Raw genomic sequence first — 17,471 nt, forward strand, 5'->3', positions numbered from 1 at the left:
AGCAGGGTGGCACATTGATCCATACCCTTGGGCAGCTTTGTAGGACAAGGAGGGGAGGCAGTGGTGCCTGCTGTGTTAAAGTGCAAGCAGCTTTGTCCCTGATGAAGGAGAAAATGTTGACTTGAGTTTTCTTTAGAGGAACAAAATATTCTTCTGCAGTTAAGCAGCATGCATATTGATATGGAAGTGCAACATCACAAGCCTGCGAGCCGCTGTGTGACTTCATTTTATGTAGGTCACAAGTTCCGTTGGCTCTGCTAGACTTACTCTCATGCATTAAGTTAAACAAATGCTTTGTGTGTTTGAAGAACTGGTGCTGAAGGCAGGTAGCTGGTATGGAAACGGCTGATAACTTTCTTTAGGGTTACTTGCTGCTTGAATTTTAAAGGAGCGCATTGCCTGCGTGGATCTGTAACAGATGGCTTTGCTGCCAGCTGGAAGTAGGGTTGCATGGCACTGAGTTAATTTCTATTTTAGAGAGCAGCTTTTGACTGGATCGGATGTATTTGTAGATTCCCACTCTTTCTTCTGTTAGTTGTACGGAGATTTCTTGACGTCAGAAATCTTGTTACATCTGGAAGCTGGATTTGTGTTTCTGTGGCTGCTGCTTTGAAAATTTGCCCTTAAAAAGGGTCAGTACTTCCACTTGTGGTAGAAGACCCTTGTATACAGTACTTATTAAGTATATACCATGTTGCACTCAAAGCATGCATGCTTACAGCTGCGCCTGAGCAGGTCACAGTGGAGTCTGTTCAGTGAATATTTAGCTGTAACAGAAGTGTCTTTCCTGAATTGATGACCCATCTTCATAAGGAATATCTGAATGAGAGTTTTGGAATAAAATGGAAACCAAGTGCTGGTGGGAGGGAGGCTGTTCTTCCTCCTCCTTGCTGCTGTAGGTCTTGGTGCTGTATGTCGTTCTTTCTGCTCTGTATGTTCTACGTTTGGTCTTTGACCCCTCTGGAACTGGAAGCAGATGTAACGCAAACTGGAGTGGGCAAACGGTGCCCTGGGAGCTGACTGAGGACTGCAAACCCTTCTGTTAAACGAGCTCTTAGTTTATTACTTGTCTTGGAGTAAATCCATCGATTTGAAGAAAAGTATTGAAATCAGAGGTTCCTCCTAGCTTTGAAGTACATGCTCCACAATTGTGATTCATTAGGTATATCCTACAGTGTACTCAAGCATTCACGTTTACAATTGCTACCGCTGAACATATCCAATGAACACGGAGTGCCATCCAATGAACACAGGAAATCCTGCGTTACAGCCCTATAGCAGTGATTCATCTTTGTAAAGGATGACTGGATGTAGGAGAGAATTTGGAAATAAAATTCATACACAAAGTTGTCTTACTATTTTATTAGATGACATGGAAGAGAGAACGCGGAGCCCACAGGTAGATTTACTGTGTTTATGTATTTCCTTACCTATGTTGCCACCCTGATAACAAGGTTAAGGTGAAGACACTGAATGAGCAAAGATGTTAGAACTGAGTGTAAACAGTAAAGTGGAGCATATCCTGTCTATTTGACGTTGAAATAAATGCACCTTTGTCTGGTACCGTGATAGGTTTAATAGGACTTCATCCTTGGTAGGTTGGGATTTGCTCTGTTGGCTTCTGCCATGTAAATCTAAAGGCAGATTTCTGTGAAAGGCCAAAGTGCATCTTTTAAAGAGGTGCTTCAGCATTCAGTCTGCCTCTCTGTGGTGTGGAGTTTGACCTTGGTCTACATGCTGACCTCAGGGCTGGTTTTTGTTTGTAAAAATGTAAACTTTGGAATTACAGATTCTTGTAGTGTGACTTTCACAGGTTTGTCCTTACCTCTGTTTTTGTTGTCCATGCTTGGGCAGCCTACCTCAGACAGTCTCTTGACTCAGATAATTAGTGTATGCTGACCAGAGTGGGCCATTCTTGTTGTTCTTTTGGTATTTCTAGTCCAGTGTTCCCCTTGTTACAGGATCAGAATACCTTTGGCGTAAAATCAATGGCCATGACTCTTTAAGGAGTTCAATCTGCTGGCTGCTTTTAGTTCACAACCTCTGGAGGAGTAGGACTAAGCTCTTGCTATAGTTTCCAGTCCAGGTGATACAAGTTGAGAGAGGACTTAACTCAGAGATTTCTGCTTTGGGAAAACAAATAGATGAAAGGGTGAGTACCCCTGAGAGGGATGTTGGCAAAACTTGGAAGTGAAGGTAGTGTCTTATTTGATCAACTAATATAGATGGGGGGGGAAAAAGTTTTGGAAACACAAATCTTTATTTTCTGTTGCTGTACGAGTGGGTAAAAATTGAGACTGAGGTAAGGATGGAGGCATGTGAGAGTGCTGCAAAAAAATCCGTATTTGGACCCCATACGGAGCATGAAAGCCATGTTACAGGAGTAATGCAACTTTGCGCTTCTGTGCCTTTAGTACAAAGTCAAAGTGATGTTTGCAGTAGTTGTTAACCTCTGCTGGTTGGCTGCTCTGCCTTGGCAGCTGCAGAAATCAGTGAGAGTAAGGAGAGGGAAGAATATTTTCTTGTATGTTCTAATGACTGCTGGGTTTAAGTTTAGCTTGGTGTATGGCTTACAGAAGTCTTATTGGCTATGAGGAACCTACCATAGAAAGGCCAGCAAGGACTAGGAGAGCTGCTATTGCATTTGAATTTCCTTTTGTTTAGAAAAATAGACTTTGCTAATCTTCCCCACCTACCTGCTGATTTCCATGTCCTTCAAGTTATCAAAATCACAAAGCAGGGAGGCCTGTGGCCAGCAACTTTCTTTTGTTGTTACTGTAAATGCCTCCCTGGCTTGAAGATTTTGGAAATAATCTTCTGATTTGTGCTAACGTATGTATGGTGATAATATTTTGGGATTTTATTGGCATGTGATAAGCTGGAATGTCTTTTTGCTGCATCTCACCTGGCAGCTCTTCTGTATTAAAGCTACCTTTGTTTTTTAACAAGAGTTTCCTAGCTTAAAAAGGGAAGAAAAAAAGAAAAAGACTTCTAGATTATAGGAGTTCTTTAGTTGTTTTGCTTTTGGTGGTGACTTACAGTGGAGGCAGGTATCTTGTGACTTTAATTTTCTGTATTTCAAGAATTTACACAAAGATCCTGCATCCTTAGAGAAAAGAGAGATCCAACAATGCTCTCCTTAATCCCACCTTTTAGAGCTGAGCAAAAGATCCTAATGCAATGACTGCACGGGAAAGGAGAACTTCCTTCTCCATTTCTGAGCTCTCCATGGTGTTGCCTAATGCTTTTGTAGTGTAGGGTACTGTCGCTTCTTTGCTTAGTCCTTCTCAAAGTCATGCACAGGCTTAATCTGCAGAACCTTGTGTTCGGGACTGAGCTTTTCTGTTTGAGTGGGGGCTTATTGGGGTGGTTCCGCTGGGGGTAACTGCTGAAAGCTGTTTAATTAGGAGCATGTGGTGTCAAATGCCCTGCGTGTGATCTATTCCTGTGAGACAACAGTGAACCCAAACATTTGTTATCTTCCTTGGGTGTGGGTCAGAACAGGCAAGGTTGCAGTTCTGCTGTACTGCACTTTTTCATTGCTTGGAAGAATTTGTGTTGACAGGTTTATTGTCTGTTCCCAGCTTTATACAGTTACCCTTTGGCAGTTCACTTCTCTTCATACGAAAATAGGATAGTTTCACGTACTGCGAAACAAGCCACATTTTCACAAATGAAACAGCTGTCCAGTCATTTTTCACAGGAGAAGCCCTGTTGAGTAGTAGTTCTCACCATCTGAAGTACAGAACATGGGGGTGAACATGGGTGAGGAAGGACAGCGGGTGGCAATGGGAGGGCTTCTTGTATTCTAGACTTCAACATTTGTTTTTGTCAGAGGCAAGGCTTGATGTGTGATAGGCGTGAAGGCTCAGTAGTGCTAGCGTGGGCTGTCCTCATCAGTTAAGAACTGTGCAAACTGCCTCATGTTCAGTGAGGGAAGTGGGGAGGGCAGGTGGGAGCTGAGGCGCTCTGTGACGTAGGAGATGGATAAAGCTGATAAGCATTCAAAACAAAACTAACCAAAACAAAGCCAACCACAAAACCCACTGCTGCTTTATCTGCCACAAATCGTGATTTGGTAGCACTGCATCACTCCCACAGGAAGCTGGAGGTGGAGAAAGAACCTGAGCTCTGGTTTTGTCAGCTGCCAGACATGGGCTCTAACTGCTAAAACCTCCTTCCTCTCTGCGTTCTCTGTAGGGTAGGGAAGATTGAGCGAGTTGCTGAAAATCTGGAGTCCAAAGGTTATAGCATGTCATCTGTGGGAATGAAGTCTGCCATTCAGATCCTGCAATTAGTCCATCTGTTGCATGGAAATGGCTTCCCGTTCTTCTTGCTGGAGCACGAGAGGGTTGGAAGGGACCTCTGGGCATCATCTAGGCCAACCTTCTGCTTCTCCCTGTTGCTGTTACCAGAGAGCTTTGCAGAGCGTAGCCTTGGCCCTGTTTCATGTGTCATACGTTGGTCAGTGTGGAGTCTGAAGTGCTTTCTACATGGGGAATGTGTGTGTGTGTCAGCCAAGGCTCCGTGTGATCCCAGAGCTTCTCTGCCAAACTTGGAGCTCCCACCGCCTTTTGAAGAGTCTTTGAAGTGTTTGTTCCAATTACGCAGAGTATTTTGAAAGTTCTGATCGTGTTAGCTGTTTGGCCATTTACAAGCAGCAGGATGGATTTTCTTGCAGGGAGTCATAAGTGGCAGCTGGCCACATACTTGCTGCAGCAGCTGCAAACTTCTTTTGAAGATCACCATTTCCTCAGCGGGCTTCAGAGCTTGCAGCAGCTCAAGCAGCCTCGCCAGAGGCTGTCCCTAAGAATCTAGCATGGTGGAGTCTTTGTGGACTCTGGCTTTGTAGGATTGGTTTTGCCTTTTTTGTGGACATAAATAGGGAGAAACCTCAGCAGATGCAGCAGCAGACTGCACTGATGTCCATCTAATGCTGTGTTCCATTCTACATGCTGCACTGAGGAGTGCCTGCTGATGCGGAAGAGTATGCCAGCTCTTCCATAACGCATGGCCAGCTGTGTGCTGTTACACTCTGAAGAAGCTGCGTGATAGGAGTAGGAATATAAATGACGTTCTTCCAGGCTTGCACCGGCATCTTATTTCAGAGCACATGCAGCTTGTGTCCTGGTGTAGCAGCAGATGGTGCTTCTCTTTGTGGAAGGGTCTGACTCCCTGCAAGGAACGGGGAGATGTTTTCCCAAAAACATTTTTGTGGAAATTACTTCCGTGAATGTAATGATTCAATGCTGTTAAACATTCTAGGCAATGCTTGTATAAAACCCACTCATTTTCTACATCTCTCTCCTTGTGGTGAGCTACTAGAAAGTTTGTGAGCCACTCTGGGTGGTGCAGAGTGCTTGACGCCAGCAGAAGCCTTGAATGCCCTGCTGGGCACATCGTCCCCCAGTGGTTATCAGATGCAGCTTGTCAGACAGCAGCCTAGCCTGGCTGGCATGTCCATGGCCAACTTCTAGGTGCCTCTTCCTTCAAGATTCCCTCTGAGAGTACAAGAACTCTGCACATCCCACTTCAGTCATCCTCCCAGTGGAGCATTTTGTTAATACTCAAAGTGGTGGGGTTACGGAGAGTCTGCATTAGAACAGCAAATGGACACTTGACCGCAGTAGCCTGGCTTTTCTAAGGAAGTAGGCTACTTCACAGTGTGTAAATGTCTTGGAAATAAAGGAATTGAGCTCAGACCAGGGACCTGGTTGCCCAGAGAGGTTGTGGGTGTCCATCCCTGGGTTCAGGGCTGGGTTGGATGGGGCCCTGGGCAGCCTGATCTGGTGGGGGTAGCCCTGCCCACAGCCGGGGATTGGAACCAGATGGTCTTTAAGGCCCCTTCCAACCCAAACCCTTCTATGACCTCCTACCCAGTCATCAGCAATATGTTCTCTGCCCTGTAATCCACAGCACTGCCTGCTTCACAACATCTGATCAGTTTGTCCTTTGTTGTTTGTAGCAGGGGACATTTTGTAGAAACAGCTGTGTAATTTGTCATTAACTCTCCTCAGGAGCTAAGGGAATTTAATGGTTTCGAGGCTGTTGTTCAGAGAATGATGCAAGTTCCTCTGGCTGTGCTCAGCTGGCCGTGGGTAGTGGCTCAGTGGGAGATGCTGGGGAGGTCATTTTAATGGGGATGTTGAACTTGCCCTTCAATATTTACTTGCTCTGGGGCAAGTTCTTTACATAATGTAGTTAAAATCATTAGAAAACAATCTAAAGGGCAGCTATTTTTTTTTCCTCTAGCAAAGTAACAAAGTGGTGTTCTTGCACATCTTCAACCTGATATGTGACACACTGTTGTAGATATGAATCATGACCAAAGTAAAGCTTTCTTGCTGGGATAAGTAGTTCCTTGCCATTATCCTCCTCTCTCCCTCTCACCCACTGATGCAACTGTGATTCAGAAATCTGCCTTGTTTGCTTGGGTGCTGCCCCTTCTGTTCCCAGACCTGTCCATGTGTGCCACTTCAGGGACAAGCTTGGAAAGCCAAATGCTTCTCAAGATTGCAGCACAGATTCTTTGCCTCCTGTGTTCTGGCCTCAATTCGCAGGACAATATGTGCATGTCTTTCCTTAGCAAAGCCTGGTTTAATTCTGTTTTCTAAAGGGTGAAATATACACTTGTTCTGATAGCTGACATAACACAAAATATTTAGCAGCAATGGCAAGGTGAAACCAGGCCTTATGTCTTTCCAGCTTAATGGGAGAAGTAGCCTCGTTGTTTATAGAGTGCATTCCACCCTTGTTTTCTCTGTGTTGTTGTTCTGAGGACATCAGGATCCTGTACTGTGTCCTCACTTTATTTCCCTGTAGCATGAGGAGCCTTGCTGAGTTCCTTTCTGCTCTGGCCTGGCCCATGGGAGCATGAACTGCCTGGACACCTTTCTTGCAGTGAAAAAAAGAGACCATGGTACCTGCAGCTGTGTGCCATGTCCTTTTCTTGGGATTCCTTTGGAGTGGTTCTGTGCTATACGCCACCTGCTGTGCGCCTTCCTACCTGAAACTGTGCTAAACCTCAAAGTTTCTTTGCACCTTCTGTCAGAAACAGGCAGAGATGCTTCAGGGGAACAAAAGATGATTTATTTGCAGCTCTCTGACCTTATTTCATGCCTAGTCCACGCTCACTTGTTAGCTTGAGTTTTGGAGCAGTATGTGCTGACTCTGACAGCTCAAAGGAGCACGTGCTGCCCTAAATGACTTGCTTTGTTTGCTCACTTTGCACCTGTGATCTCTAACACTCTCCCTCCTTGCATGTATTGGCCTGGTTCTACCTCACTCCTTTTGCCATGCTATGTTCAGGCAGTGCGCATACCTTACAGCTGCTTAACCAAGAGCAAAAGGCTGACCAGGAGGGCATGGAGCCAAGGGTTCATATTCCAGGGGCTGCTCTTGCAACATCACCCTACCCAAATGGATGTTGTTTGAAATAACACTTTGATTTTATTTATTCCTCCTCCCCCGCCCCCCCAGTGGATTCCTTTGCTTGAGTTCAGGGAAATCGGCAAGACTGGAGGAACACTTCTGAAACACAGCAGGCAGTGCCCTCTGGATGTCTGTGTACACTGCAAAGCCATCAGTCATTCAGTTGTTGACTCAAAGTTATTCTGGTTTTCGAGCATGCTTGTTCCCTGTAGATTTGTAGCCACAGATGGTAAAAGTAAATTTGACACTTCTCATAGTGTAGTTGTTATTTTTTTTCTCAGATTTTATTCCTTCGCTGTCTTTTGTGGTTTGGTTTGACTTCTAATTTCCTTGGGGGATGCTTTACATATGGAGAAGGTAGTGCTCAAAGAATGAATTGTGCCCCAATTTCTCAAAATTGCTTCTGATAGTGCTAGTATTGATTTTTTTTGTTGTTTCTGACTAAAGTACAGGATGGTTTCTTCAGGGGGAGCAACAGGATAGGGAGGGGAAGCTTTAGCAAATATTCTTCTGGGATGTAGCTGTGTGGGGTGAATGCTCAGTGGAGTTTCTTGGAGTCAGAGTACAAATGGAACCATATGGGAAGGGTTAGAAGCACGAGGGGAAGGGAGAAATAAAGCCTATTGCTTGTAATTATAAAAGGCTGGGGCTAAGTTGGAAAGAGCGGTCTGTGAGTAATTGTGACTCTTGCTATGGATGTATGGGATTGTGTGAAGGCTTGGTTAATCTGTCTGTAGTCTTGCCACCACACCACCCATATTTACCGCCTCCTGATCACTTGCGTGTGTGTCTTGTAAATATGTCCGTACTATCTATTCTTAATTCCCTGTTAGTGCTGGGATCGGAGCTCTCCCAGAGCATTTTGGTCATCGGGTCCAATAACTGCTGGGCGCCAGCCATGTTTAGAATCACAGAATCATTAAGGTTGGAAATGACCACGAAGATCACCAAGTCTGACCACCAACCCATCCTCACCATGTCTCTTAGTACCACATCTCCATGGTTCTTGAACACCTCCAGGGACAGTGACTCCACCATCTTTCTGGGCAGGCTGTGCCAGCGCATCACCACTCTTTCTGAGAAGAAATGTTTCCTAATATCCAACCTGAACCTCCCTCAGTGCAACTTGAGGCTATTCCTTCTCATCCTGTCGCTGTTATCTGGGAGAAGATGCTGACCCCACCTCACTGCAACCTCCTTTTAGGTCATTGTAGAGAGCGATAAGATCACCCTTGAGCCTCTTCTTCTCTAGACTGAACAGAGGAGTAAATGCATATATTATTCCAGAACCAACTCTTTCCTGCTGACATTTTTAAAGCTTTAAAATATAATTTCTTGTAAGCCTTCTTATCAAGGTAAGAAGAGCCTTGAGGACCTTGAGAGGGTACTGCAAACATAAGCAGGACTCTCTTTAAAATATAAAGCTTACTTTTTATGATCTGTTTTTGCTTTTTCTGTGAGCCAGGTAGTGCTTGCTGAATCTCTGCTGGTGACCTGTGAACTTGAAACAGACAAAAAAAAAAAACCCCAAACCAGCAAAAGCCCTGCAACTATTTCTGTGTAAGGTGGCAAGCTGACAAACAGTGACCTGAACACCTTGATTGTTGCACAGGGCTGTGGTTGTGCATTGTACAACTTGCCCCTCACTAGAACTGGGCTGGTGGAACTAGATGGAGCTGGTGAGCCACTGTTCCCTTCCAGGGCTTGAAATGCTTCCAGTTGCCAGGTGGGGCGATCCAGGCATGAACTTCTGTCTAGAGTGAGAAATCTACTTAGAAAAAAGTTCTTCATAACTAGGATAAATAAGGTAAGCGGGAAGGGTGCCACTGGGAAGCACATGGCACTTCCTTACAGAACTTACAAGGGGAGTAGAGATGCTGAATTCAATGCACTGCAATTTACAGTCAGGATTTGTTCCTACCTTTGACGTATTGGCAGCCCAGCACAATCTGGAATAGCTGATGTTTCACCCTTTTCCAGGCAGGGTAGTTTTGAGTCTAAACCCCTATTACTCTGTTCAGGGCTTTGGAAAGTAGAGTAAGGAGAAAACTTGGAAAATTTCATTAAGGCATCAAAATGTCACAATCTGGAATTAGTAATAAATATTATCATGGGCTTTCTTTGTTGGAAGGGGGGCTCTAATGCAAATTCTTAAATCCACAAATGTGGCTGGAGTTCACAGCTCAAGGCAAACCTTGCATGTGTAGTGGAATCAAGATTGTAGGCTGGTGCTGATGGCTGTTGGATGCTTTTTGCTTTGCTATTTATACCTTTCGCACATGCAGCTCATTCTCTGTGCTGTGATCTGTTTGTGTCTTCAAATGCAGTAGGCATATATACCTGAGACATCAGGTGAAGTTACATCTCAACACTTTTTGAAACATGACGTCTTTTCATAACTGCGAGATGAGGACTAAAGCTTGCTTCAGGGTTGAGAAAGAGAGTTGCCTTTAAAAGCTACTTAGGGAAGAGGCCAACATTTAGTCTGGCTCAGGCTGTTCATATAAAACTTGGAAAAAAATAAATGAAAACAACTGATGAGTCCAGATAGAAGCTGATGATCTGCTCTGAAGTCAATGGGAGCTACTCCAGGGACTGCAAGGGTGAGATCCCATCTGCTGGGACAAAATTCTCTTGTGTGCATTGGTAACAAAGAAGAGGCATTGCCTGTTAGTTGCTTTGTGTGGGGAAAGGAAGCCTTGCAATGCGTGTGAATCTCCTTCTATAACAGCTGGTGTATCTTATAATATGAATTATTGGCTCTTGCTTGTTTTCAGTCAACAATTTTGACAATAAGCAGGAAAATCAAAGCAGGAGCGAACCAATCCTGATGCTTGGTTGTGATTGACTTAGCATTAAGGCAGGGCTGGGTTCTGAGTATATGCAAGAACTGTAGATCCCTATATTACCAGCATGCTGTGCAATGATACCTACTTGCCTGTTGTGCTTTTTTTTTCATTCCTACTGATAGGAATGTGTTTAGTAAAACACTTCAAGTGCAACCTTTTCATATAAATCAATCTTTCTTTCTTTTTTCTTTTGTTGTAGGGATACTGCAGTGGATCTGAAGGTGATATAAGAAAGCATTCTCCTGTGCTGCAGACTCCTGGAAAGAGAAGCCTCCCTGCAAGGCCAACCCTGAAGATGTGGACTGCCATTGTATTCTTCCTACTGATTTCCTTCTGCATATGTGAAAACAGATTTTCTGTCCTGAAAGCCAGAGGGGTGCATGTAGTGCGAATAAGCAGGCTGACAACTGAAAAGCAATGCAGGCAGGCTTGTAAAGGCCCAGCTGCTTCAGGTAAGGTTCTTGTCCTTAAGCAGAAATTCCAGCTGGGTTTTCTCTTCCTTAAAGGTCTCTTCTGCTCCCCTTATAACAATATTTTTTTTATATAACTCCAGTTGTTTACAGGCATTTACAAGTATGGCTTCTTTGTGTAGTTCTAAATAATTTCTGACAGCTTTGGTTAAATTGAATCCAGAACAATCATTTCCTATGGCCTTTCTAGCTTTCATAAGAAACAACATTCATGTGCACTTAATATGTGCTAGTAGCGTGCAAATGGTGTTAGGTCACTTGACTTGGAGGATGATTATTCCATGCTGCCAGATATGTGCGAGTGAACAGGGCTATGGAGTAGGCAGCTGCATTGGAATGAGTAGTCTTCGCTCACTGGTATTCGTGTGGGTTTTTTTTCCCTCTTAGAAGAAATGAGTTGTTAATTATCCTGCAATCAAGCACAGAATTAAACAGGACCAGGGAAGCTGAGAGCCTTCTGGTGTCTACCTCTGAGATGTCTTTAAACTTCTAAACTGGTCTTGAACTTCTAAACAAGTCTTTCAGAGGTGTCTTTGTTAAGGACTCTAACTTACCTAGCCACATGTGAAAGCTTGTAGCACCTACAAAGAGTCAGCGGTGCTGTGGTATAGATGAGACGGTAAATGAATGTCTGACAGCCAGGTTGATAGGAACATGATAAGGATGTCTTCTTTTAACGTCTGGAGTTTTCAAACTCTTGGCAAGGATCTGCCAGTTGAGGATTCCCCGATTCCTGATGAGCAAAGTGAACCCACGTTGGGAAGGAAGTAAGGTTGTGCTGTTCCTTTTGCATCCAAAGCCACACTCTAGCACTTTCCCAAGCTGCTTCTGTGGTGGCTGGTCCAGGGCTGGGAATCTCAGTGTCTGAACAGCCTGTGTCAGAGAGCAGGGTCACCTGGTTGTCATTCTGGGTTGTCTTGCATGAGTCTAAGGAAGATAAAGGGAAGATACAGTATGTCTGCAAGAGCAAATATTCCTGCTCCCTGCTTTCCTATTACATATGTACATTTGACTTCTGCTTGCCTTTGAGCATCTGGGATTTCTTTCCAGTAACAGCAAGTTTAGAAGTGAAATAAACCACTTTTGTATGGCAAGATCTTGACATTTGTTGCCTGCCTGCTTTCCTTTCAAAAGGGCTCTGTTCAGCTTTTGTTGTTCTTCTGGTTTCTCTTCTGGGCAAGAGTCTTGTATCAGAAACGTCAACTGGAGCCTCGGTTTCTAGCTCCAGGCTCTCGTTGAGGGGAGCGCCCATCAGTCCACTTCTGTAGGAGTACTTTGTTGTCCTAGGGGCAGCTGGATGTGTTTCTGATGGCACCAGAAATCAGAGTGCTGTAACAGTGCTGACCCCATCCATCCTTTTCTGAACCGATTTGAACTGACTTAGATATGTAGCTAATGCGAAGTGCAGTGATGGCTTTTGTTTACCCAAGAAGCAAGAAGTGCCATTATTTACAGTCATAGATGGTCTGTGATTCTCTTCTAGCATGGCTTATCAGAACAGGAACAGAAGGTGGGATTAGGAAGTGGCACATTCGAATGTGTCTTTTTTGAGGAGTGGATTTCAGTTTTTTGAAAGGTTTTGCTGTATATCCTGTTCTGTAACGTTGTTGAAGCTCTTTTTTTTTTTTTTTGCTTTTTAAGTGTTAATGTTTAAGTACTATTTTTTAAGGATTTGAATTATTTCATCGACTTTCTTAAAGTTTTATCTGTCAAGTCAGTAAAATTCCTCTTTGCTTATTTTTTTAGGGCTGTCAAAACAGATTGCAGCTGTAGATACAGGGATTTCTTCAAGTTCATAAATTTTCAACAGACTCTTCTGGTAACAGTGATAGTGTAAATGTTTTATTATGAGAAGTTCGAGCTTCTCGTATCCTTAATATCCTCAGTGAGGGTAACTCTCCTTATAGGTAAGAACTTTAAGTGTAGCCATATGTACCACGTGTGCTTGTTCTTTGCCCTTTCTTACGCTTCTAATAGAACATAGAAATAAATGTACAGTAGCAGCAGTATTTCAAGTTATCTTTATTCTGCTGATGGGTGGTCAGATGGGGGCACACATGATTCATCCCAAACTGAGTGTTCTGTTATCTTCTCCTGTGGTTGCTTGTTACAATGCATGATATTTCCCAATCCCTGAAATGAACTGCATGGTATGGTGATATTAACATGAAATCGCAGTGTAACTAAGTCCGGAAGAGACCTGCTGAAGATCTCTGGTCTGAACCCCTCGTGAAGCAAACCAACTTAGATCAGGCTCTTCAAGGCCTAATGAAGAGCATATAAGCTTACTGGCTCCCAGCCCAGCATTTGGCTGCCTTTATGGTGGAAATTCATTTTTTCCCTCCATCTTGAGATGGAATTTACTATGTTGGAACTCACTGTCTGCTGCCTCTCCTTGTGTGCACTCTAGAAGAATTTGGCTCATCGGTGGCATTCCCTTCTAGTAGATGGCTGGGGACAGCAATGAGAATTTCTTCTTTGCCTTCTCTTCTTCAGAATGAACAAACCCAGTCCTCTCAGGCCCCTCTTGTAAATCAAGCGCTCCAGCCCCTCAGCTGTCTAGTTGCCTCCCCTGGACTCTCACCAGCATGTCAATGCTGTTTTTGTATGTTGAGGAGCCCCAGACAGGGCACAGTGTTTTGAGACGTGATTTTATCAGTGCTGGTTGGAGAATGCGCATAGCTTCTTCAGAGCTTGGTTGTATGTATGCAGACAAGCTTATGAGTTAGAAGGGATGCCAGGAGGGGAAGTTCCTTCTGTGATGACTTCAGTGAGCTTATTTAACTTGTTGGGATTTGACTGACTCAAATGCAATTTCTGTGATGCCTCCCTGGCCAATGGTATTGTGGCTCAGCAGATGAAGAATACATTTCTTTGTAACTTCAAGCACTGAGATGAGAGCCATCTCCTGTGGGTGGTAGTTGTCATCTCAGCTGCAACTCACCTTTTTTACTTCATTAAGACATCTAGGTGAATGCTAGCATTTAAATGGGATCTAGGCAAGGTTTTGAAGAATCTGACTTAAGGTGAAGTCTGTTCTGGCCTGAAGGATTTTGAAGGTTCTATGTGTGTTTTAACAGGACTAGTAACCAATTACCTGTCTCCTGCTGTTCTTAGGTAACCATCAGTGCAACTGGGCTGTGTCCTTCCAGAGTCACTGCGTTCTCTTGCGGTGTGACTGGCTAAGCATGTGCCAGAATGCTGGAGAACAAGACATCAAAAATCTACTGGGAGGTAATGCCATGCTTCAAACTCTTGCAAAATTCAGGTTCTGATCCTTTTGCCTTTAAATTTAGACCTCGACTGGCTTTCAGCTAGGGGGAGATGGGTTGTGAAATACCTGCATAATGATTCTGTAAACTAGAAGAATTGTTTTACTGGTCTGGTAACAGCTCTGGCAGGTATATGCGCATAATGTGCCTCTGGGTAACTTTTATTGGCCTCTCCATTTTAAAGGCATGATTCATTCAGGCCGTTTGCATTCCACACTCTGTCCTTCAGAAAATGAAGATGTAACAGATGTATTTTTATTTTTTTAAAAGAAAGGGAAAATGTTTTGGCATTGTCTTTTTTCTTTTTTTTCTGGAATTGCCAGGATTTTTGTGCCAGAGGCTGCAGGCTGCTTGTATAATCAGGGCAGCCTTAGTAGCATTGCACTTTCAAGACAGAACACTCAAAAGTCACCTTGAGCATGTGTGAGTGAGGTCAGATTTGGGCTTCAGAGTTTTATTTTTAGGGAACTCATTGTTTCTTTCTCTTTAAAGAAGTTGTCTTCGGGGAAAGGGAAACTGTCCTGTTTCACCACCAAAGCTATCAACAGGAAAAAGAGAGGATGGTAAATGCACAGATGAAACAACACAACAGAGAAAACCTGTTTTTTCCAGCCACTCGGGCTTACAGTATACACTTGAGGCATTTGCTTGCTGCTGACTCAACAAATACAGGAGCAACAACAAATGCAAGTAATGGTACCACCACCACAGTGACTGCCAGCACTACCACAGTCGTATCAGCTCATACAAATATGACTGTCCTCACCACAACTTCTAAAACAACTACAAAAGCCTCTGATGCCTCTGGAAGTCTCCAGGCTACAGCTATGTCATCCACTGTCTTTTCTCCCACTCCTGCTAATGTTACTGCTTCCACTTCCAGCAACATCACCAAGCTTCCGATCACCACTGAAAACTTAGGAAATAGTAGCTTTGGCTCAGTACAGCCTCCTTCTCCCACTTCAGCTTCTCCCCTTGCTGCCACTTCTGAAGCAGGTACTCAAATGAGTGAAACACAGCAGTTTAACCCAGCGAGCACTTCCCGCTCCAGTAACGTCACTTCTGTTGGAGTTGGCCTGACAACACCAAGCCCACCATTAACCACCTCCCCACCACAGGGTGCCGAGACCTCTGCTGCACTCACCCCCTCTGTGAGTCCACGTTCTGTGAAGCCAACAACTGTAACATTGCCAAAAACAAGTAGAGCCCCAACATCCTTGATCGAATCATCTTCTTTTCAGGATTCCACGAAGGATGCCATGATTTTAACTAGTGGCCCTACAGCAGAAGCTATGACTGAGCATGGAATAAAGTCAACATCTCACATTGCTTCAACTAAGTATACAACCACAGCTCCAGCAAACGCACCTGAAACAGCAACGCTGAGCATTGCAGAAACTCAGGGCACAAACAGTGAATATCTTCTCATCGCTGCTGAGCCTCTAACTCAGTACTTGGTGGATAAGAGTTTGCTTCTTGCAGTGCTTTTATTTGGTACATTTTTTTTCATAACTGTTATAGTTCTTCTTCTTGTGCAGGCTTATGAAAGTTATAAAAAGAAGGATTATACGCAAGTGGATTACCTGATCAATGGAATGTATGTGGACTCAGAGATGTGAAAAGGTGGGGATAAAGTAACGGGTAAGAGAGCTGGAAAGGAGGTCGAAAACGTACCCGACTTCTTTGTCTTTCCCATTCGCCTATAACACAAACTGAAAGTGCTTCCAAAGTTACTTCTGGTGCAATTTAGGAGAAATGCCATGTACTGTATTAAGAAAAAAAATATATTTTTTATTCAACTGCAAGAGATTGCTTTAAGAATAATCATTCTTAAAACTTTTCAGTAATGCACAATAGCTTTGGCCATTATTTTTCATTGCAAAGCTAACCTATCAAGGGGTAAGACAACATCCTCTGAAAATAACATGGTGCTTTTTACACTGTTGGAGTGCAAGTTCATCGTGTTTCATTGGCTTCGTGTGCTCTTCCCTGGAAACAAAGCAAAGGATGCTCTCAGCTTTTACAAAATGCTCTGGCATCACTAGATGAGAAGTATGAAGTATTGCCACAACAGGGAACTTCTAATCCAATGTCATGTTTCGGTACGCTTCTTGCTTGTTAAGAGGTCTGTTTACAAGGCATTGTAAACACTGTTCACTGCTAACCCAAGATATCTTTTCACCATGGAGCAGATTACTGTGCCTCTGCATTTACATGATCTTATTTTTGTATTCATTCAATAAATGGGGCCCTGGAAGGGCATATCTTGTTGCATTTCTGTTTTCATTCCTGTCCTTGCCAGCTTAACAGCAGACAAGTGGCCTTTTGGGGCTTATGCAAATGAGCTCTGCTTGAATGTTCCAACTACAGGGTCTTAGAAGGCTGCACTGGAGGTGCGACTGTGTTGCAGAAGATGCTGATCGTCTTTCCGAGTATGGCTTCTGTTCTTTCAGAGTGTTATGCTGACAGTCTCCCAGGTACGCAGACGCACTCACCTTAGTGTGCTTATTAACTGCCATGAATGGAGCATCAAGCTCTCTTCTTTCATTCTGGGCCAGCTTAGAGACATTGATCATCTGGAATCTTTACTGCACATGTACACACAGCTGACCTTAGACCTGTAGTTGAGAGAGAGTAGAAAGCACTTGATTTTTTGGCAAATATTCTTCAGTAATTATTTTCACTCTTACCTGAGAGTATTTATACTGCTAGCAAAACACCAGATCAGTGTGCATTGTATTTCTTTTAACTAGATGCAGCAGTGTTGGGAACATCCCTCGGTGTAGCTTGGGAGTTGCAGCCAGTTGAGATGCCTGGAAGTCAGCACAACTGTTCTGAGCTATTAGCAGACGTCAGGCAGATGCTCCACAACTGCGGAGTCCAGAGACTTATCTTTACATAGAGATCTCAGGTTTCACCTTAGTTGCATGACTTAAGCAGGTGAGTCACTAACTACAGACCTAAGCATGTGGTCTTTGCACTGTCTTCAAGATACCCAGGTAAGAGCTGTCTCAGCTCCTTGCTGCTTCCTGGCTAAGGACTTGGGTGTTACCTTGGATTCAGTTCTCTACTTTTTCTCACCATTTAGACATCTCAAATAGATGCTTGCATTTAGGTAGGGTGAATCCAGGCAATAGTGCTCTCTGTGCGCTTCCAGGTAGTGCCTTCCTGCATAAAGAATTGGTGTTGCAGTTGTTCTGTAGTAATTTTTTTTCCAAGATACCTGAGCCATTGCACAAGGGCAGACATCGTAATTGTTGGAATTGAAATTGCTTATCTTGGAAAAAGGGATTTTTTGGATGAGCTTCACACCAACTATGGCCTTATTTCTACCGGTCTCCATGGATCTCCTCATTGAGGAAGAACAGAAGTCAGACACCAGATTCTGTGGAGTGGAGCAGAAGCTTGTAAATCTCTTAAAGTGATGTTAGAGCCCTGTACTGATTTCT

General features: G+C 43.8%; 1 protein-coding gene across 10 annotated transcripts in view; it reads left to right on the top strand.

Moving 5' to 3' along the window:
* C6H11orf24 (chromosome 6 C11orf24 homolog) overlaps nucleotides 1–16,296 on the top strand; it is an 89,460-nt gene extending 73,164 nt beyond the window's left edge. For 8 of the 10 annotated variants that reach the window (XM_021401785.1, XM_021401786.1, XM_021401783.1 and 5 more), the window contains 3 exons: nucleotides 10,480–10,732; nucleotides 13,868–13,984; nucleotides 14,515–16,296. In XM_021401785.1, the coding sequence (XP_021257460.1) occupies nucleotides 10,576–10,732; nucleotides 13,868–13,984; nucleotides 14,515–15,641 (1,401 nt within the window). In that variant the 5' untranslated portion in view covers nucleotides 10,480–10,575 and the 3' untranslated portion in view covers nucleotides 15,642–16,296. Of the gene's footprint in view, nucleotides 1–9,329; nucleotides 10,035–10,479; nucleotides 10,733–13,867; nucleotides 13,985–14,514 lie in introns of those variants that run through there. The other 2 variants (XM_021401778.1, XM_021401777.1) reach the window with 2 other exon arrangements.

The sequence above is a fragment of the Numida meleagris genome, chromosome 6, assembly GCF_002078875.1.
Source record: "Numida meleagris isolate 19003 breed g44 Domestic line chromosome 6, NumMel1.0, whole genome shotgun sequence".
NCBI lineage: Eukaryota > Metazoa > Chordata > Aves > Galliformes > Numididae > Numida > Numida meleagris.